We start from the raw sequence: 22,118 nt of genomic DNA, 5'->3' as shown, positions 1-22,118 counted from the left end.
ATAGTATGAACAGATAATTTAGCTGGAAATGTTGGTACAGTCAGGTCTTCATATCCAGTATACACACGTAACCAATAACCACCCTCATACTCCAGTTGGGCACTTTAATTTCGTTTGAACCTTCCTCTGTGGTACAAAACCAGAATTCTTTCAAATGTCATCACGAAAATACAATTACCAACAATAATTCTTTTTTTTTTCTTTAAAAAAAAAACAATAATTCTTTTTTTGAAATTTTTGAATTCCACAAGTCTGTTTGGACTTAAAACATTGGTGTGTCAAAACATGTTTAGATGCACAAATATTATGTATTACTACTTAATAAAAATGGCATGTATCCCATAACAACATAAAACAAATAAAGACAATACAAAACAAAAAACGCCAAATGTGGGAAATACTGAAACAGGGTCGGACCGCCACTACTCAAACAACATAAATTCTTTAAATTTCTACAAAAACCAAGGTTTTGAACTAGACTGATCTCTTAGAAATGACTTCACTTTGCAGACCAAAAAAGAAAGAAAGAAATGGTTTCAACTGCAACAATTGTACACGGTGGCGCGGAAGCAGCAAGGGTGGCACTGAATGGGATGGACACCATGACGGCATGGAGGGTTAATCACTTAATTGGTCTCATGGAGACTTACAGTTAGGTCCCAATTATTATTTTGTCCGGATGTTTTTAACTGATGCCATACTCCCTCTGCTATTGTTTAAGATTTTGTATCATCTATAGCTATATTGTTTTTTTTTTCTTTTTCTGAATGGTAAGGGGCAACAACCCCCTTATATATCTATATTGTTAATATGACTTGTTCAAATCAATATCTCTCTGTCTATCAAAAACAAAAATCAACATTTCTTGGATTCATATTTTATTTTGGATAAGCAAATATCTTTTGGATTCATGGTGAGGCCATCATCATATTATCTAGAAATGAAGCCAAGTAGTATATATCAATGTATTCTTTTTACACGAATTGTTTTTTCTTTACTTCTAAATTTTGACAAAGTCATTTCAGAAGTTTGTCGGAACAAATTTATAAATAAATTAACATTTTATATATTTAAAAAATAATTAATACATAGCCTTTGAAGAACATAAAAAAAATCTTTGAATCCTGTTTCTTAAAATTAAACAAATACTAACAAGGTACATAACTACCTATAAGAATGCAATCAAACTCTACCAATTACAAAAAAACTACCTAAGTAGCTTAACTGAGTGAAATATCTATATGTATGTATATATCTAAACAAATATTTATAGATATGAATCAGTCAACAGTTCATCATGGATCGTTTAAATGGAGTTGGGACTCCTCAGTGGCATTTCTCTACGGTGGCCTTGCACCCATTTTTATAATTATTGGAGTAGCGTTGCTGACGGTAGCTTGTTCGCGGTGTCTTAGGCCTGAAATTGATCACTCGCCGATGACAAGTATTGATTCAAACAAGTCCCGGGGTGAAACAATCACCGAAGTTGATCTTGAACCTGACATTCTGGTAATTGTAGCTGGAGAAAACCACCCAACTCATTTGGCAAAGCCAAGTAATCACCCTTAAACATTAGTATTTGTAACACCAAACTATATGTTACAATGATTGTTTCTTTCATGTATAGTTGATTTGTTTCTGGCTGGATAAAAATAGGTGCATGTTAATTGCATGTATATTTGATTCACTGTGATTATATCTATTTAATGTGGTTGTTCTTGATCGATCGAGACTTATTACATAGAGAATAATGTTACCCAACACATTTTTTTTAACACTCTCCTTTATGAGTTACGATCTTTCAATTTTCTCTCTTCATTTTCCTTCTCCATTACTATAATTTTGAAGAGTTTTAAAATGTATATTAAATGATTAAGCTCATCAAAATGTCACATTATTGTATTTATATTCCCAAAACTTTAATAATAAAAAAATTGAGAGGGTAAAGAGTGAAAAATATTTTGACTTCTTTTTATTGGTTAAAATTTACGATTCCTTCAAAATTTATATGAGCCATATAATTTGATGGAACTCATATAAACTTTAATAGATAATAGAGTGTATTAGAAAATGTTAAAGATTGTGTTGCTACTTGCTAGCATTCATCTTAAAGAAAATAGTGTGATTGTAGAAAAAGAAAAAATGCATTATGTTCATGTCCTCTTGTGTTGGTAAAAACAAATAACATATAACAAAAAACACAAGTTTTTGTTCCTATTTATTTATTTTAAATGACAAATGTTAATAATTAATTGTTAGATCCTATTATTTGTTCTTCAAATAAGAAATCGTTGTTGCTTCGTTTTTTTACTAACTATTTTGTTTTTTTTAGAGGACTACCTGTTCTTGCTTCTTTGGTCCGATTAATTAGAAATTCTAATATAAAAACAACTAATTACATTAGACCTTAATACGTTATTTTTTCATTTTTTGGGGTACAAGTCCTTGCTACATTTTATTTGAATACACTCTATATCTTTAAAAAAAACTTATATAAATAGTAGTGGATCTCGATCAGCACACGTCATACTAACATATAGTGTTCCTCAAATCTCAGAAGCAAATGTCCAAACAACAGTAGCAACACCATCCAGCACAACTGCAAACAAAAATATTTAGATAATTAATTTGATAAATAGTTTCAAATATTTGACTAAGATCAGTTCGTATTTGATAAACTTAATTTCAAAAATAAAGAAAAAGAAAATCTTAATTGGCTAAAAAATTACGAGACCAAAATCATATATAATATGAAAATGGAGGACAAAATTTTATATCAATTCATTAAATTATTTTTATTCTTTTTTGAATGGCTAACGGTAGTATGTAATTGTTATGTTTATTCAATTATAAATATTTGCTTGATTCAATAACCGATAAAATATTATCCTCCTTGATTCAAAAATAAATAAATATTACCATCCTCTCCAGAAACCTGATCCTTTGAATTTAGTTTCTCTGTTTTGAGGAACATTTCGAGAGTAACCCTTGTGAATAGTAGCAGGTGGTGGAGGTAAATATGGACCCGCTGCAGTGTCTTTTGATTGATCATCATATGCTACAGTATAATTCCAAAATGCAATTACAAGTAATATACACAACTTTATAACAAAATCTTCTTTTACACACTTACTTGCACGTACTAATTCATGATAAAAAAATATTTAAAAAATAAATAAATAGTCAAAGTTTTTGAGTTTCTCTATATATTCTGTTTTTCACCATAGTGGAAAAAAATAATATAAAAGTTATTCAATATAGGGTCTGATACCTTGAGGCTGGTTGTGACTCATGCTTGATATTAAAGTTGTGAGAGAACTACATAATTAGTTGATTGGAGATGAAAGATGATGAGGACTTATATATAATAGATAATGGACAGAATGGTTTAGTTTAATTTAATTAAGGAACGATCTTAATTACTTTTTTTGTGGAGTGGTTGAACCTGCTAACAATAGCACTTTTTAAATGGAAGTTTCCTAGTATATGCATAAAATTGTGCAGATTTAAACCATTAAATGGATAATATATATTTTACACCCATGGTCATGGAGTTTGAGAGTAGTGTATCAAAGTAAAAATGGAAAGTGAAAGAAGAAAGTGGAGATATATTATCTAATGAATTATATAATATTGTTTAAATAAATGTAATAACAACAAAAAAAACTATAATATGAACTAACGAAAAGGAAACACGAGCTAAATGCACGCATAACCAGTTGAGTTATCCAAACTTTGTAAAATAATTCATCTTATTTATTATTAAATGGTATAATATTGATTTTTTGTTTGAAGGGCTAATAACCTTTCAGCAAATTTGTTTTTTTTTCCTCAAATAAGATCTTGGACCGTCTTATCCAATTATAACTAGATCGACTCTAATTTGATTTTTTCGAAAATTCATTGAAAGAAACATATTTCAGTTGTTTTAGTCGCCACACATGTATAAAAGCAACACTAATGAGTAAAATGTCTTGCTCATGAGTGTCTACGGGACACTCTATACAAATATTAAATTAACAAATTATTCTTTAAAAAAGTCAATTCCTAATACATTGAATAGACAAATTTTCATAAACGTTTCTATTTAAAGTCTTTACATAGTGTCTCGTTATCATTTCTCATAAGTAAATAATCAAATATGTGATATACTTTCTAATTTCCAATAAAATTTCTAAAATAGTACTAAATTAATAGAGGTGATATATAATTTTTGGTAAAGATGAAAATAAAATTATTTAAACATTAACAAATTATTCTTAAGAAAAAACATTAACAAACTAATAATTTAGAGCCGTTGGATAACTTAACTGGTTTGATAGATCAGATGAGTTAGAGAGGTTAGATTTGACTGGCTTATGCTCAATTTGTGAATGGTGTGTATATAAAGTATTGGTTTAGGGTGCTAATTAAGCTGTTACTTTTGGAAGAGGTTTATGACCAAATATTTGACTAAGATCAGTTCGTATTTCATAAACCTCTGTCATATTTTATAATAGAAGACCAATTCCACAAAATGGTAAAAATACAAGGATCAAAATTGTAATTAAGGCAACTATATATTATATAGGGTTTTGCTATAAGCCACCCATGAAAGTGTCTTTTAACAATCCACATCTCAAGGTGTGATTTCCACTTTTTAGTTATAACTTTGTTAAAAGAACTTTCATAAAAATTAATTGGTGTCTTTTAACAAATGCTCATAGAATAACTTGCTAAAAGACATCTTCATAAAATGTGTTTTCTTGCAAAACCCTATTATATAATACCCACCCAATTTTTATAATAATGAGAATTTCCCTTTCTATAAACTCACAAATATATCTTGGTGTAAAAAATCTCACAAAACCTCATCTCTTTATATTTTTTTGGGTCAAATGCATCTAAATGTCCTTTAAGTTTTTCATTTTTCTCAAAGTGGTCCTTTAAGTTTCAAAAGTCTCAAACAAGTCCTTTTAGTTTTTGAATCGTTTCAAACAAGTCCTATTGTAGATAGCATAGTTGGTAATTGCTTCCTTGAACTCATCTTTGGTACCAAATCTGGCTCCTAACACTCACTTAAAATTAGTCATCTTTTTAGGCATCGCAGATGGTGGATAATGTTCTTTGTTGCTATCATCTGAATCATCATCATCATCCTCTAAAAGGACTTGTTTGAAACGATTCAAAAACTAAAAGGATTTGTTTGAGACTTTTGAAATTTAAAAGACTTGTTTGGGACTTTTGAAACTTAAATGACGACTTTGGGAAAAACGAAAAACCTAAAGGACCTTGAGATGCATTTGACCTATTTTTTTCTCAACAACTCTGTCCTTTTCTCTTCTTGAACCTTCTCTTTCATCATTTGCTCTGATCTTCTTCTTCCATATATTATATAGTTCAAAACTATTTGTGGTGCATGCATCCCCAAACAGTAAATGGAAAAAAAAATTGTTTTGCAACTTCTTATTTGGTGAAAAAATTGTACTGTAATTTTTACTTGGAATGTGATATTTTATACTTGCACAATCTCTATATATAATTTAATTTTATTTCACTCATGAATCAAAAAATGAATGGTTCCTCTTAAATTTCGTCACTGCATAACTATATGTCCCTCACATGCGGCTTAAAAACTCATTTAATTATATAAGGTAGGAGACTACATCCTTGCTAACTGCCAAAAAGTGTTCTTGTAAATTAGAATACTGTGGTGGTAGCAGAATAACAAAAATTTCAACCAAGCATTTCTCTTCCACCATATACATTTGTTCTATGTGACAGAAGGTCGTGAACCATGTGCTGAGTTAATTTGCATATTGAGTTAAAATGTCCTTTCAAATGTCAACTCCTAACTTAAGGCTGTGGTAAAATTCAAACACCTATTTAATTACTTCTTCACCTAACAGTACTTCTTTTCAATGTGTGTCAAAGATGAGTCTGTCCTTATCCTTGATACTATTACGTAGAATAGAATTGTTGTACATAAATGTAGCAGATGCAACTTTATCGCTATTACATTGCATGTGAGGAGACAAATAACACACATTGCTCTCACAAAACATGATGCCTAATGTGTACCCTAAAATTTCTTCACCAAATTTTAGTCTATTGCATTCATTCACAGGCTATTTGAGATTTGATAGAAGATAGATATACATGTTATTAGTTTATTGATGTTTTGATGTCTTAGGTGTATGAGTTTTATTTTTGGTGTTTCGCCCATATATTGTGCTTTTTGTTTGTTGTTTTTGTCTTGTCGATATTATTTGTTTTATACAAGGTCTTGATTATTAATAAATTTTGTTGCTAAAAAAAAGATATACAAGCTCATGTGCATACTAAATATCTAATTTGGTCTTTAAACTTATAAGTTGTTGTCAATTTAGTTCCCTACCTTATCATTTGAGTCCAATTGATTTGATTTTTTTATTTTTAACAATGCACCTTTTATGTTGAACAGGGGGCTAATTAAAGAAGGCGATAAAATGACTTGACAATCCGAGTCTATCTAAATTGTCTATCAAACTTGATTGCAAACAAGTGGTTAACGACATTGCTAGGAGACTCAACACCAACTCTATGTTTGGCGGTATTCTTAATATTTGTAAAGCTTCACTTAGAATCTACCAAAACTTTAAGATAAGTTTCATAAGAAGACAAACAAATAGTGTTGTCCATATGCTAAGTGCGACATTATCTTATGTTAGCTCTCATTTTCATGATCATATGTCATCTTGTAGTGATTGTTATTATTAATGAAATGAGTTAAATTTACTTCTGTCATATATATATATATATATAGAGAGAGAGAGAGGATTTACTGTCTTTATCCAAACCAAGCACTCCCAATGTGGTGAACAAATATTTAAATTACAGTAGTTGAAATAAATATCCACATTTAGGGCTTACCGTGCCTTGAGTACAAATGGAAAAACAAAAACAAAAACGTGGAATCCTATTTGTCGTGTAATTCTATATAGGAAAAAGATATTGAGGTATGATATCACAGTAACTTGGTTACTCCAATCCAACAACAACCAATAAGTGATCTTTGCAGTTAAATTTAGTAACTCCACTCTCCCGTTGGATTTTGCAGTTTTTCATAGAAGTGAAAAAAGTCATCTTGTTTCTTTCGACGAGACAAAAGAATTAAAGGGGTTTGAGACCTAAATAAGGTAATGAATAAGTCCTCTTAAACTATAGGTCTTATATATATTCTCTTTAGTTTTGTTTACTATATAGCCCTGTTGCAATCTACCAATATGCATTTAAATATATCTGTCTTTCTCATTAATAACAGGTGCAGAGAAATCATTAATGATGATTGCATCTTCTTTCTCTTTAAAAATGAATCACCCCTTTTTGTCCTTTCAAATTCAAGCAACACTCTTTGTATTTATGTTTTTTTGTAGCATTTCACTTTCATTGACTGCTTCTATAGCTGGCTGCTGCTTGGTAAGTCAGAGAATTTAATTGGTATTTAGATTTCCAGGTGTTGTGGCATGATATGGTATCACCACAAGAAAGCAGTGAAATTCCGAGGCACAAAATTCCACGGAAATCGTCCAAATCTCCTCGGAATACCAACTTTTTCCGAGGAACTCATGTCCTGGAAAAATAGTTGGTTGCAATCCAAATACCGAGGAAATTTCCGAGGAACTTTTGTTTCCGAGGAAATATGTCCTCGGAATTAAGATGTGACGGCTGACACACATACTGGTGCTACTGTTGTGGCTGACATAGAAGTGACTAGCATTTCCGAGGAACTTTGTCCTCGGATTGTATTATATTTAAAAAAATAATAAAATTATAATTATTTTCCTTTTTCAAAATTTTAAATTTCAAAAAAGTGCATGTTTTTAAATTTTAAATTTCAAATTTCTAAAGAAGCGCCAAATATTTTAATATTCCAAAATTCAAAAAAATGCCAAATTTTAAATTTCGAATTTCAAAATAGCAGTAGCACACATATGCATTTCAAAATGAGTAGTAATCCTAGAAAAAAGACTAAATGAGAGTACAAGTTACATTAAAGCTCAATTCAACAATACATATAGTGATAAAAACCCCTTAAAAAACCACCAAAATACAAGACAAAGAAAAACAGAATTGTTTCAAGCCTAAATCAAAAACAAATCACAGCAGATTCCTTCAACAACACAAGCTCTCCGACACCAGCAAAAAAACCAAAGGCTGCTAACCGAAACACCAAAACTGGCGAACAAACTACTGCTAGGCAACAAAACAGGCACTAAAAACCGCCCCTCAAGCACAGAACAGAGGCTACCGAAACAGCAATAAAAACCAGCAGCAAAGAGCCCAAGCAAAAGAAATCAGGACGAAAAACCAAAGCACCAGAAGAACCGCAGCAGGATAGGATATCATGATTATAAACCACATACAAAATCAAAAAGGGTGCCCAAATGATTATAAACCCTAATCCCCAAAGAATAACCAATTGAATAAAAAATCATAAAAATCCACCAGAAATCATCAACTTAAAGCTAAAATGAAAAATAGAATTTTGGGGAAAAAGGGTTTTGTGGGTTCAGCGAAAAATCAAAAACAAAAATGGAGAATGTCAACTCAGCTTGATTCTTTTTAGCTTCTATTGAAAGATTTGAGAAGAATCACTAAAAATATTTCAAAGATTATAAACCCTAATCACCAAATCATACAATAAAAGGATGAGAATACCTTTGAATATTTGATTGAGTTCTTCAATGGTTGTGTGACCCAGCTTCAGTTACTTGAAGGAAGGATTTGGTGAGAGTTCTTCAATTGTGAGAAGGAAAATTGCCGAGTTTGGTTCTGTGAGAGAATGAGAAGCGCTAGATCTAACCTTTTGAGAGAGAGAGAGAGAGAGAGAGAGAGAGAGAGAGTGAGGCAGAGAGGAATGTGCTCCCAAATATATCAAAATCCTTGTTACACGCTTTGAAAAGAATTTGATAATGACAACATGTTTTCCGAGGAACATTTTCCTCGGTATTTAACTTGGAAAAGCGCACCACACTGACTTTGCAGGTAGGGGGAGCAGAGATTCTGACATGGACATACCGAGGAAAAAGTTCCTCGGAAATCCTTAATTTCAGCGAGAAACCATTGTTCCTCGGAACTTTTTGGTCGGAATACTCAAGCTTTCTTGTAGTGTATGGTGAGTGAGACTTATCCTTAAGTTATTATGAATATACACTTTTTTTTAAAAAGTGACTTATTTGAAATGTGAATTGATCAAGAAAGTGTCGAGCTGGTGCTAAGAGTTTGACTTTGTAAAGACTAAAGTTTAAATTCTCTTAAAAAACAATTGTAAATCGAGGGTTCACATACCGAGAATATTTTATAAATATTTACTCTACTCAACATACCGAAGTTGACAAGAGGGTTCACATAAGACTCGAAACGGACAATACCTCGAAAAAGCAGTAGCAGCGTCGGTCGGAACAAAACAAACATTTGTTGTTGTTTTCCTATTTAAGAGAGATATATACTGTTTCTTCCTTCTATCTTCTTTTGTTAACCATTCTCCTTGTTGTTGCCTTTAAGATGAAACCATCCAAAAATTTTGGAAGTGAAGAGGAATGTGAAAGCAGTGAATCTGGATGGACCATGTATATTGGGTCCCACATAGAAGATGATAGTGATGGAGATATTGATAACATGGATGATGAAGGAAGAACTCATCAAGCTGATCCAGAAGATGATGAAAGTGATGATTCTATGGTTTCTGATGCTTCTTCTGGGCCAATTCATCAACATGGGAAAGACTATGGTTTCAAGCAAGTGGTGGTTGAAGTTGAAGAGAAACAATATGATGATGAAAACAAGTATTGCTTAGAGAAAAAAGCAAATAAAACTTTGGAAAAGCAAAGGAACGGAAAGAAAGTGGAAAACAAAGAGAAGAAGTTTGCAGATGGTAATGGTAAAGGCAAGCCTTCAGTTCAGGGTGGTGGCAAGGGGAGAAAAAGGAAATAGGCTTGATTTTTCGCATGAATTGAACTTAGTATCTTGAGATTTACGAAGACGCTAACACACTACGCACCAACCACTTATGCTAGATTCCGGTGATATGTATTTTCTGATTAATAGATGGTTTATTAGTATGTTTTTAGCTCCATTTTAACTAAATAATAGCTTCAATTCCTGTGTTGTACTGATTTGTGTTTTCGGATTTGTTACTATGATGTTGATGAAATTTGAATCAAGAAAATGTCATGGCCATATAGTATTTGCTGCATGCCACGATTAAAGAGTAATGGATGCATCTTAAATATCTTGGTATGATATGTATACACTAATTGTGTTTTAGCAACTTAATTGGTACGTGAGGCATTATCTCAGTCTCTATCTTTAACGATAGATATTGTGATTAGGTAATTTGATATTTCAGTCAGTCTACATTCCTATCTCTAGTCTCTACTGTCCTTAGAAATAAATTTCTTCTGATTTAAGCTACGAAGTTTCACACATCCTTTTTCTTCCATTTTTTCTTCGACTAAATTTGTACCACACCACAAAATCTTTACTTATTTGCTTATACGAAAGAAAAATGATATTTTGACACAATTCGACAACAACTTAAATAGTTAACGCAGTTTAAATATATGGTTGATTACATTCAACATATATTACCACAACTTTGAACGTTATTTTTAGGTGAATATTTAAACTTAAACTTCGGTTAATGAATATTATGTATATTTGAATACATAAAAACCACAAACACATACACTTAAATTGTGTGTGTGAGTGTGTGTACGCTCTTAAAATTTTGAATGAAAGTAGTGGCTAATAAAATTCATAATCGTGATTAATTATAGTCAATTGATAATTAATAAATCATGACATCTTTTATATTAACTGGTTGGAGAACGTAGTTAATCACATTTTGTATTGTATTCACCATTTAAGTTGTTGTCGAATTTTGATGTCAACATTGTGTGTCAAAATAAAACAATTCTATGTCAAAGTAAAAAATTAATTAATTACACATATTAAGAATTGTTTTAGGCATGGAGGATTCACAATCCAACTAAAGGAACATCTCTGTATTTAAAAACACAAGATCAAATCTCATGGTCGAATCACTTCTTTTTTATCATAATCAAATGACAATTTATGAATCACGCTGAATTGATCACAATAGAATAATCGTTAATGCAAGAGTGTTCTTGCCCTCGAAGAAAGAGAGAAAATGAAATAATTTGAGAGAAGAAAAATATAGTGTATAACTTGTATTTTATTGATTGTGAATTGAATAGTTCGTATGGTACTTATACGAGTATTTATGTACGCGATCTCTTACTTGAATAACAAATAAACTAATTAACTACCTCTTAACAAACAAGTTACTAACTAACAATTAACTCTAACTACTCGATAATATAATTATACAACTACATGTTCCCTTTATTCAACTACTAATCATTCAATCAATTGAACAATTCCTAGTTTCTTCCTAAGATTCAAAAACATGTCTTTTTTCAAACCCATAGTTAATATATCAGCATGTCGTGATTCACTAATTGGACAATGATTCACTTCTAGCCTACCATTATCCACGTAATCCCTCAAGAAGGGAAACCTAACTTCAATATGCTTTCTCCTACCATGTAAGATATGATTTTCGGCAAGTCTATGGCAGATGTGTTGTCGACCTGCAAAGTGATGGGACTTTTCACTAGAATTTTCTTTCAACACTAATTAAATCCAAATAGTTTGGCAAGATACAAATTATCAAACTATATATTCTGCACCACACAATGATAGAGCTACTAATGACTGTTTCCTTGAGCAATGAGATATCCTGGGATCATCAATGAACCTGCTAATCAGACCAAGGGCAAATCATATGTCGGACCTACTACTTGTAGAGCATCTCAGTGATCCAAAAATTTATTTGAAGATTGTTGAGTCCACTTTATCTTCTTTGGTGTTCTTCTCAAATTTTAGGTTTGCTTCTATTGTGTGGATTTATGACTGCAATCAATCATACAAAACCTTTTGACAACTTCTTTTCCATACTTTCTCTGATGTAGGTTCTCCATCTGCTAATAAAGCAAAATGGAATGGCAATCAAGTGGTATATCACATCCTTATGATGCAATATTCAAGTAGAATGAAAAAAAGATGTATTTTGGTGTATTTTTTTAAAATGTGAGGGTTATTGGAAATTATTTAAAAAAGATATAAAAAAACACATGTTTGCCTTGAGAACAAACATGCCTTTCAATCTATTTAATGTAGCATGCAAATTTATATTTAATTTCACCTTTAACCTCTAACTTTCTCAATTGCGTGAATTTGTTCTTTGTGATTTTTTTTTTTCGATTTTGACTTTGTATTTATTCCCTTACACTCCACACCGTTTTATCCCCCTAGTTGAGTCGACAATTTTTAATGATGTAACACCCTTTGTCTTTTTGTCATCGCTACTAGTATAATAATCTTTTTAGGGGATGATCCGCAAGACATTTGTTAATATTCGTTAAACTTTGTGGCATATTTCAATTTACCTAAACTTTTTTCCATTAAAAAATATTCACATAAACCCAACATAAACGAGAAATTTTTGTTTTTCAATATAATCCAAGATGCTTTTGCTCCATTTGTTACATCGATCAAACCTCTTGTTTAATACACAATAATTAACCAAGTGATTAAAATGAAATGGTTAATGACAAATTGTTTGAAAGAATTAAATTGAATTTATTTATGAATAAATCAATTATTGCTGAGCAGAGTGCTTACACCACTAAACGGCGACGTGGCGGAAAAATGGACCAATTGTTAATAGTTCCGGCGCAAAAACCATGTAGTATTATCGACGGAAATGTCACTCACACGCTCCGCAATCCACCGCTTCCGTTACATCATCTCACCTCCAATTACTCATGCCTTTCAATCCCAACGCCACCGCTCCTTTCTCTCTCATCCCATTCCCATACCCTTCCATTTCCACTCTTCTTCCTATTCTACCCTTAAACCGGACTCCGTTGCTGGTGGCCGTGGCGATGAAAATTATCCCACCGGTGACTTTGATTTTAAGCCGGTCACCGGCTTCAACAAATTTCTAGTCAAGCTCAAAATGCTAATAGCATTCCCATGGGAGCGTGTTCAACACGGAAGCATCTTGAAAATCATTTTGCGAGGCCAGGTTTTGCATTCTCTCTAACTTCTCGATTCTCACTGTATTAATTTTATTAGTTTTTCAATTTTTGCATGTTTCTGTAGATATCTGATCAGCTGAATAATAGATTCTCCAAGAAGGGGTTATCTCTTCCCCAAATTTGCGATAATTTGTTGAAAGCAGCTTATGATCCTCGTATTTCTGGTGTGTATCTTCAAATTGACAGTTTAAATTGTGGTTGGGCTAAACTCGATGAAATTCGAAGACAGATCTTAAATTTCAGAAAATCAGGTAGGTATCATATTCACAACTCTGCATTTACCCAATTTCTTCTTAATCTACTAGTGTTTAATGGAAATGTGTGAAGCCTAAGTCTCTCTTTGACAAAGTCAAACCTGTAGCTTATAGCATATAAACTCGTATGATCAAAGTAGAGTTGTTTGGTAACGATCCTTTCTCACTAGTTTATAACTTTTCACGACCTTATCGTGTTTTTTGAAATGCTGGTTGAACTGATAGCTTATAGCGTATCATATTTTTCTCTCAATTTCAGAAAACTTGTATTATCTTAAGTTCAACTGCTAGTTTTACTAAACACTTCAAATTCAATCTGCTAGCCTATCCTATCAGCTAGCCTATTCGTCATCGGCTACTTTTTACCAAACAAAATCTAAGAAGGTATAATGCTTTGCAAACTTATTTTGTTGTGTTTCGTTTTGCATCGGTTCAAGAGATTGATCTTTATCTATGTTAATTATCAGCGACATGTAAGTAGCATGATTCTGTTGCTTAAGTACATAATTTTCTCTTTTCATTGAGCATTGCTGTATGTGATTTTCTGTTAGGTTTGCATACCTTTGAGTACATATGGTGATATTTAAATTTAATCTTTAAATGCTTCTGACACACATTACTGATCTTTGTTACTTATGAAAGACCTTGATAGTTGATGATGCTTGTAGGAAAATTTGTTGTGGCTTATGTCCCTTCATGTCGAGAAAAAGAATATTACATTGCTTGCGCATGTGAAGAAATATATGCCCCTCCGAGTGCTTATTTTTCTTTGTTTGGATTCAGCGTTCAAGCGGCATTTGTCAAAGGTATGCTAATTCTGCTTTTCATTGCATCTTTTTGAACAAAGTTTGACTTTTAGTATGGCGACATACCTCCCTACTAAATTTATTATACCTTTGCAATGCTAGTTGTTCAGATGTGATCATAATGCTTGATGTATTAGCTCATTTTTATTTTTATTTTACATTTTCTTTTGGAAAAATGATTTTAAATGTAGGGAAATTTGTCGTTAAAGGGTTTAAGTTTTTCTTCCATTCATCTTGTAGATGCATATCGGGAAATTTTTCGTTAAACCCTTTTAAATTTGTTGATGTTTATACTTAGGCCTAAGACTCGTGTTAATTCTTTCAGGTGTTTTTGACAACCTTGGAATTGAACCAAACATTGAAAAATTTGGTAAATATAAAAGTGCAGGAGATCAACTAACCCGTAAAACCATGTCTGAAGATCACCGTGAGATGCTGACTGCATTACTGGATAATATCTATTCAAATTGGCTGGATACAGTATCTTCCGCCAGAGGTGCATTTACATTTGAAGTCCTATTTGTACCTTAAATAAATAAATGAACTTATGGGTTTCTGCAAATTCTATACAGGTAAAAAAAGAACAGATATTGAGAACTTCATAAATGAAGGTGTCTATCAAGTAGACAGACTGAAAGAAGAGGGTTTCATAACAAGCATACTCTATGATGATGAGGTACATGCACTACTTTGGTATCACGTGACTGCTTATTAGCATGTGTATGGTTGTTGTTGTCACTTGTCAGCTTGATTAACGTAATCATATTGAGAGAGTAAGACATAATCTCATCTTGTGGCTAGTGAGGAATGCAAATTTAAATGGATACATTCAAAAACAAATATTTTGAACGACCTACTCGTGCCTTTTTAAAAAAAAAAAAAAAAATAGAAAGAGAAAATTAGGTAAGGGGAGATTATTATTAATAATAATCATGGTATTATTGGCCATTTTACAACTGTTCCATATGAGATTTGAACTCTGTCTCTTGAGGTAACAAAGTCAAGCTCTTACCGCTGAGTTGACACCTCATATATGTGGAGCCTGATGAAATTATAGGGTTTTAGATTTATTGGGGTAGAAGAAGGAAAATAATAGACTAGAAGAAAATGCTTTAATTCGATATTTACTTGATGAGAATGTATTGGATGTGTTAGATGAAGCAGAATATTAATCCCCAATTAGACTTGTACTAGATTTATGTCTTAATTAAATAAGAAACAGATCACAAAATCATGAATATAAGAAAATGTGGAAACCAATTCTAAAAACCACCTAAGATACTACAGAATGTTCTACAATACAAAAGTTATTTGTGAGATTCTTTTTAAATTTAACCCTCCCTCAAACTAAAGCTTTAAGGTTTAAACTAGTTACAATTAGAATGTTCAACAAGAATTCTGGAATGATCGTCATCCATGAAAGCCAATTAGAATGTTGCATGACGAAGTAATAGATTTTGTTGGAACGGTTATTGGCAGAAACTTCCTTGCAAGTAACATAACTATAACAAAAAGTTCTTCAAACTCATCAAGAATAACATTTGGAAGTTTCAAACTGTAAGAAAACTCACAACACCCAAAATGAAACAAAATGAGAATTACCTTTGAGCAACAAAATGAGAATTGTCTGGGACCAGAATAAAGATGCAAACGATCAAAACAATGTGGAAAGGTGCCGAAAGGCTGCGTTACAATGGTCCACTACTTGAACAACACTGGTTGAAAGGGAAGATATGTTGGATGAGTTATAAAAGATATAATTCTAAACCCTATTTATACTTGTACAAGACTAAATCATAATTAAATATAGTAATATCATTAAGTATAAGGAGATTTTGAAATCTCTCCCGAGAGATCATCTAAGATACTCTAAATTTTTCTGAATTACAATATTAAATTTGGAAGCTATTTTATATATATTTTCTAATAATGCCCACTCGTGTATATATAATTAATACTGGCTATTGAATTGTTTTAGAGGATGCACTCAAATGAGGATTAAGACTAAAAGGAATGAGAAACATAAAATGTTTTGCAGGTTATCACTAAGTTGAAGGAGAGACTTCAGGTGAAAACAGACAAAAAACTGCCTGTGGTTGATTTCAGGTAAATTTACCATTCTTTGAGTAGGTTACGTCGTTTCTTCAGCATAGATAAAGGCTGGCTTAAAAAATGTATGTATATATATATATATATATATATATATATATATATATATATATATATATATATATATATATATATATATATATATATATATATATATATATATATATATATATATATATGGGATGTATCAAATGAGAGGAGTTCTTATTGTGAGAGGTGAGAGGATCTAATCTTGACCATTCAATTCAAATCAACGGCTCTAATCAATTTTTACTTTAAAACTACACCTGCAACATCTTCCTTCTGTATACGCGCGCGTGGCTTTGTCCATCCCTCACAAACCATGGTGCCATTGCATATAGTAGAAATGAACCACAATCCTTCGAAACACTCCATGGACGAACTCCTTTCTATATCAATCTCTACAAAATCATATTTATTTTTTAAATCTACAAAATCATTCATTTACAATAGAATTACTTTCCATAGACATCTATGTCAACGATTCCATATCCATATAACCATGGAATCCCAATTTCTTAATTCAGGGTTTTATGTATTTTCACAAATTTTGATTTAAATTTCATAACTGATTTTTTTATGAATCTGAGTCTGAGTCCTTTTTCTTCTTTTTAGTAGTCAATTAATCCATGATTATTTGGTTCCAAATCCAACCTAGAAGTTGTGTTTTAAGGAGCTTACAGAGCCAAATCTCATTTGGAGAAATATCAATCCTTTATGCCGAGAGATATGAGAAACAGATGTAAGGAGAGATATGCGTAGATTAACAAGAGAGAATCGGATTGGAGAAGAAACAGACATGGAGGCAGATGCACGTGAAAAAAGAAAAAGAGGAGAGACAAAGTCACGTGTTATGTTAAAACTCAATTGTTATCTAATCCGTTGATTTAAATTGAATGGTCAGGATTAGCTCCTCTCACCTCTCACAATAAGAGCTCCTCTCATTTGATACATCCCCTATATATATATATATATATATATATATATATATATATATATATATATATATATATATATATATATATATATATATATATATATATATATATCCTTAGTTGGATAAAATTCATGTCTTTGTTTCATTTTCTAGTTTAGAAATCTACAATGGTGTTTGATGACTGCAATAATGTCCAAAATCAAATAACATAACTATAATTCATCTCATGAATAACAGAACCGTAGTTCTCATGACTTGTACCTGTTTTAAATAAAAACTGTTCTAACTAGGAACTATCTAATATGGATTGCTATGGCTTCCTGTTTCTTAACAGACTTATATTAGATCCAGTTTTATATATTAAAATATGCCAAATAACTCATTAAGCATAAATAGATAGTTCCTTTGCTCAAATACAGAAAATACTCTGGAGTTAGAAAATGGACTGTTGGAATATCAGGTGGTAAAGATCTGATAGCCGTCATCCGAGCCTCAGGGACCATTCGTCGTACTGAGGGTCCATTTAGTGCCCCTAGCAAAGGTGTTGTTGGAGAGAAGTTCATTGAGAAGATCCGTAGGGTCAGAGGTACACTTATTATCGTATAAATTTTAGTTCCTTAAATTTCAAAGCAGATAATAAGTGAAATGTATGTTGCTACTTATATTGATGATGTGAGTTTTCATTAATGCAGCATCATAGCTATCTTTGTGTAGAGTTATATTATTTTCCATAACAGACTGGGCTTGGGAGGCGAAAGTATTTCACTTAATTTAAGTATTTCCTACTGAGCACCGGCCTTTAGAATCCTTCCCTTGATTTTAACAAATATAAAAGGAAGTAGATTGTACAAAAGAAACTGCAAGAACAAGCATCAGGATGACACCTTTTTTTTTTTTTTTTTAAAGTTTTTAGAACTAAAACAGGGACTTTTGAAGTATAGCTTCCTTACCAATTGTGAGGTATAAATTTGACACAGACCCCCTGCTAGTAGAAATCAGAGAAAATATATAAACATTTATGACTTGAATAGATCGTGACCAATTCCAGTGTAAATAAATTTTGTAGGGACTAAAACAAAACAAGGACCATAAGCAAAAAGTTGTATATTGCAGGAACTAAAAGTTTATTTTATAGGAATTAAGCAAAAAATGCCATATTTGCAGGGACCAAAAATTACATTTAAATGTGCATTTTTTAGCTCATCGTATCTGCTCCATCGTTTGTGTCCTGGTCACACGAGTCGTCTTTTTTCTTTTCAGAGTCAAATAAATTCAAGGCTGCTATTATCCGAATTGACAGTCCAGGAGGTGATGCTCTTGCTTCTGATTTGTAAGTTCTGGTAGATTCCTTTCTGTTCAAATTGCACTCACTTTTTAATAAGACGTGCAATAAATGGTTTTTTTGATTCATAAAGCAATGATCTATGCCATGGCAATACAACTTAATGAGAACCTGAACCACATTGGTTTTCCTAATAACTTTTTTGAGATGCTACTTGTAGATTTCAGATGGGTTAACATAGCCTTTATGGTCTAATTAAATTTGCAGTACATCTGTGATCTTTGTCATTGAATTGTGATACTAATTGCTAACTATTTGGGAAAGTTTGCATGTTTAGCTGATAAAGTTTTGATATCATGGTCTACAGAATGTGGAGAGAAATCAGGCTTCTGGCTGCCAAAAAACCAGTCATTGCTTCAATGTCCGATGTGGCAGCAAGTGGAGGATACTACATGGCAATGGGAGCAGGAGCTATTGTTGCAGAAAGTCTTACCTTAACTGGTTCAATTGGAGTGGTCACAGGTGAACCTGGGTCTTTTGGTAGAAGAAAGGAGGTGTCCTATGAGTGGATACTAATTTAATGAACAAAATATTTGTTATGAACCATTAACCAACATACACATGCTGATATAATTGAAATAAATGAGATCATCCATGTGTTAGATCCTATATGGTATTTGCTTAATTTAAGAAACTATAGTGTGGCCGGGCACTCAACTATAATCAGTATTTTTTTTACCCCCTTGACTGATATAGTTGTGTAAGGTATCCCTAGATGTTCTTCGCTTCTTGTTGTGGTCTTGTAGCTAGATTACCATTTTCACCGAGTTTTATGTCAAAAATATTTTGAACTTGTTTTGATTTTAAAAAATATAGCAGTTTGAAATATCATTTGAATGGTAATCATATGCAACCAATGGAAGCTGTAGCTGAAAAAAAAAACAATTGAGTTCTGAAATAATGATGACATGGTAAAGTCATGAACAGTCAGGATTCCATTTCCTTATATTCTATTGTATATTCTCCTTGGGTTTTATAATCTATTAAGTTGATGACATAACTTACTTTTGTAGGAAAATTTAGCCTTGGGAAACTTTACGAGAAGATTGGTTTCAACAAAGAAATTATATCAAGGGGTAAATATGCTGAGCTCCTTGCAGCTGAACAACGTTCCTTTAGGTAATAGAATTTGTTCATTTATTCATTAAGATTCTAGAGGGGTAACCTTGGCGCAACTGGTAAAGTTGTTGTCATGTGACTGGAAGGTCACGGGTTCAAGTCCTGGAAACAGCCTCTTGTGTAAAAAATAGGTAAGGTTGCGTACAATACACCAAATGGTGGGACCCCTTCCCGGACCCTGCTTATGCGGGAGCTTTAGTGCACCGGGTTGCCCTTTATTCATTAAGATTCTAGAAGAGAATTTTAATGTACACTGCCATCTGATATCCAACTGTACGACACTTTCTGTGAGACGAGAAGACTTAATATTTTATGTCTTAGTGTTCTCCAAGCTCCAGTCTAGTTCTAATTAGTGTAGTTCTATTTTATCTCCAATATATGAATCCGGTTGAAATCATTTAAACCCAATCTGGGTTCAATATATTCCTTATTTTTTGAATTCCGGTTTTAGGTAAAGTTCCTCAATCGAGTTATTGAGTGTGATGATAGTGGATAAAATCCAGTGTGGATTCCACGTGAGTTTAGTTTGTCGTAGTGGCAATTGTAGGTGCCCTTTTCAGGATCCCTTCGATAAGATCCTCAAGATATCCCTAAAAGTTGTAGTAGAAACAGATCAAAGACTTTGGGGATGTAGATTGGTGGAATGTATAATTATTCTGCTTTAGCTTTACATCTAACTGAAAACTGTAGATTTTATTTTGATCTTTGGCTTGCAGCTGCCCTAGTTCCCTCAGCCATCAGTATAAGGCACTACTAGTCATCACCTTAAGTAGGCGCCGGGCTTACAGTGTAGGAATATATTTTTATCCATGTTTTATAGTTGTGATATTTGGACACCACCACCTCATATATACCTCGGGTGGGTCCCACACTCCCACTCTCCAAGACACAATAAGGAGAGACGGGAGAAATCAAGAGAGAGAAGAGGTGTGGATTGGGTGGGTGGGGTGTCTTCCAATCTTTTTCATGTTTTATATAGCCTGCTTGTCATTAGTGTTGCCTTTTTCTCTGATTTATGATTTAATTTTCTACGTTTGATTGATTCATGGGTTCGGGTTGGTACCATTTTTTTCCGCATCAGTTTATATTTTTGATTTCCAAGGCAGACACATATACTCTCTCTCTCTCTCTCTCAAGTACAGGCCACATGAAGCAGAGCTATTTGCCAAGTCTGCACAAAATTTTTATAAACAATTTCGAGATAAGGCGGCTTTTTCCAGATCAATGACTGTATGTTTTAAATTCATATAAGAAAAAGCTATTTTCTGTTCTTCCTCCTTCTATGTCCAATAGTTACAGCTACTATCCCGTTGCTAGGTAGACAAGATGGAAGAGGTTGCACAGGGGAGGGTTTGGACCGGTAAGGATGCAGCATCCCATGGTTTGGTTGATGCTATTGGTGGGATATCTCGTGCTATTGCTATAGCAAAATTGAAAGCTAATATACCTCAAGACAGACAGGTTGATTTGACAACACCTTTTATCTTGATACTGTTTGTTTATTTGATAATTTTTTTATTTTTTTTTTATAATTGAAAGCTAATATACCTTATGATTCTATGCCAGGTTACTGTTGTGGAGCTCTCTAGACCTCGTCCTTCTCTACCCGAGATTTTAAGCGGTCTTGGTAATTCTCTGGTTGGAGTGGACGAAACACTCAAGGAACTACTAGAGGACTTGACATTTTCTGATGGAGTTCAAGCGCGAATGGATGGAATCATGTTTCAGAAATTGGAAGGAAATCCATCTGCTAACCCCATTTTGGCATTGATGAAAGATTACCTCAGTTCTACTACATAGAGAGAGGGGGAGACTTTCTTCATTGTTGTATAATAATAGAAGATCTACATGGAATAAAGAGAGTGATTTTCTTTGTATAATAGCAAATCGACATGAAACCCACTGAGAAATCTAATTTCTCTATCTAATACGTATTTGGAACCATGTTGTCATAATGTTGAGAAATTTGTATTCTGAAGGCAAATCAGAAACGCTCCTCTACACAAATAAAGTTTTTTACAAGATACTCCGCTCGTTTGGATTCACGTTGGCGAAGCAAATCTAACGTCCTAATGATTGTGTGCAGAGGAGGGGTAAGTGATGTGAGATTTAGTCTGTTTGACTGTTGCCTCCCAGGGCATGTTGCCATCGAACTCTCTCTTAGTGATGACCAACAACATCTATGTAGTGTGAATTTAAGTTATGATACACTCATACACATACACACTAGTAAAAGATATTAAATATATGAAGAAAAAAAATAATAATATGATTATTATTATTTTTTTTGACAAAAATAATATGGTTATTATTTTGAAATGTTTGATTAAAGATATTGAAAAAAAAATATTTACAGTTTCTTCTTCAAAAAAAAAAAAATTA

The 22,118-nt window shown here is 32.5% G+C and overlaps 2 protein-coding genes and 2 long non-coding RNA genes across 5 annotated transcripts; 2 read left to right on the top strand and 2 right to left on the bottom strand.

The window, feature by feature from the left end:
* Nucleotides 1-2,400: 2,400 nt before the first annotated feature.
* On the bottom strand, nt 2,401-3,332 carry LOC146902036 (uncharacterized). Its single transcript, XR_015022608.1, has 2 exons — nt 3,272-3,332; nt 2,401-2,599 (listed from the first exon to the last, which is right to left on the bottom strand). It is a non-coding gene; the product is annotated as an uncharacterized LOC146902036 (long non-coding RNA).
* Nucleotides 3,333-6,901: 3,569 nt separating this feature from the next.
* Nucleotides 6,902-10,306, top strand: LOC146902034 (uncharacterized). The gene is made up of 2 exons (XM_085736318.1): nt 6,902-7,157; nt 9,526-10,306. The coding sequence occupies exon 2, from the start codon at nt 9,526-9,528 to the stop codon at nt 9,952-9,954; it is 429 nt and encodes a 142-aa protein (XP_085592444.1). The 5' UTR covers nt 6,902-7,157; the 3' UTR covers nt 9,955-10,306.
* On the bottom strand, nt 7,958-9,132 carry LOC146902035 (uncharacterized). The gene is made up of 2 exons (XR_015023114.1): nt 8,680-9,132; nt 7,958-8,265 (listed from the first exon to the last, which is right to left on the bottom strand). It is a non-coding gene; the product is annotated as an uncharacterized LOC146902035 (long non-coding RNA).
* Nucleotides 10,307-12,735: 2,429 nt separating the features above from the next.
* LOC146902033 (serine protease SPPA, chloroplastic-like) lies at nt 12,736-21,762 on the top strand. Of its 2 annotated transcripts, none has more exons than XM_085734250.1 (13): nt 12,736-13,135; nt 13,225-13,399; nt 14,071-14,208; nt 14,534-14,704; nt 14,781-14,884; nt 16,247-16,314; nt 17,695-17,861; nt 18,536-18,605; nt 18,925-19,079; nt 19,631-19,736; nt 20,879-20,966; nt 21,054-21,197; nt 21,303-21,762. In XM_085734250.1, exons 1-13 carry the CDS (start codon nt 12,812-12,814, stop codon nt 21,534-21,536), a joined length of 1,944 nt encoding a protein of 647 aa, XP_085590376.1. In that variant the 5' UTR covers nt 12,736-12,811; the 3' UTR covers nt 21,537-21,762. The 2 variants fall into 2 exon arrangements, with proteins under 2 accessions (XP_085590376.1, XP_085590375.1); XM_085734249.1 differs by having other exon boundaries at nt 13,213-13,399.
* Nucleotides 21,763-22,118: the final 356 nt, after the last annotated feature.

Source organism: Medicago sativa, chromosome 8, assembly GCF_051527215.1.
Source record: "Medicago sativa cultivar Bolivia chromosome 8, Bolivia_mono, whole genome shotgun sequence".
Taxonomy (NCBI): Eukaryota; Viridiplantae; Streptophyta; class Magnoliopsida; order Fabales; family Fabaceae; genus Medicago; species Medicago sativa.
The sequence above is the reverse complement of the archived record's forward strand: the minus strand, read 5'-3'. Positions and strand labels throughout refer to the sequence as shown.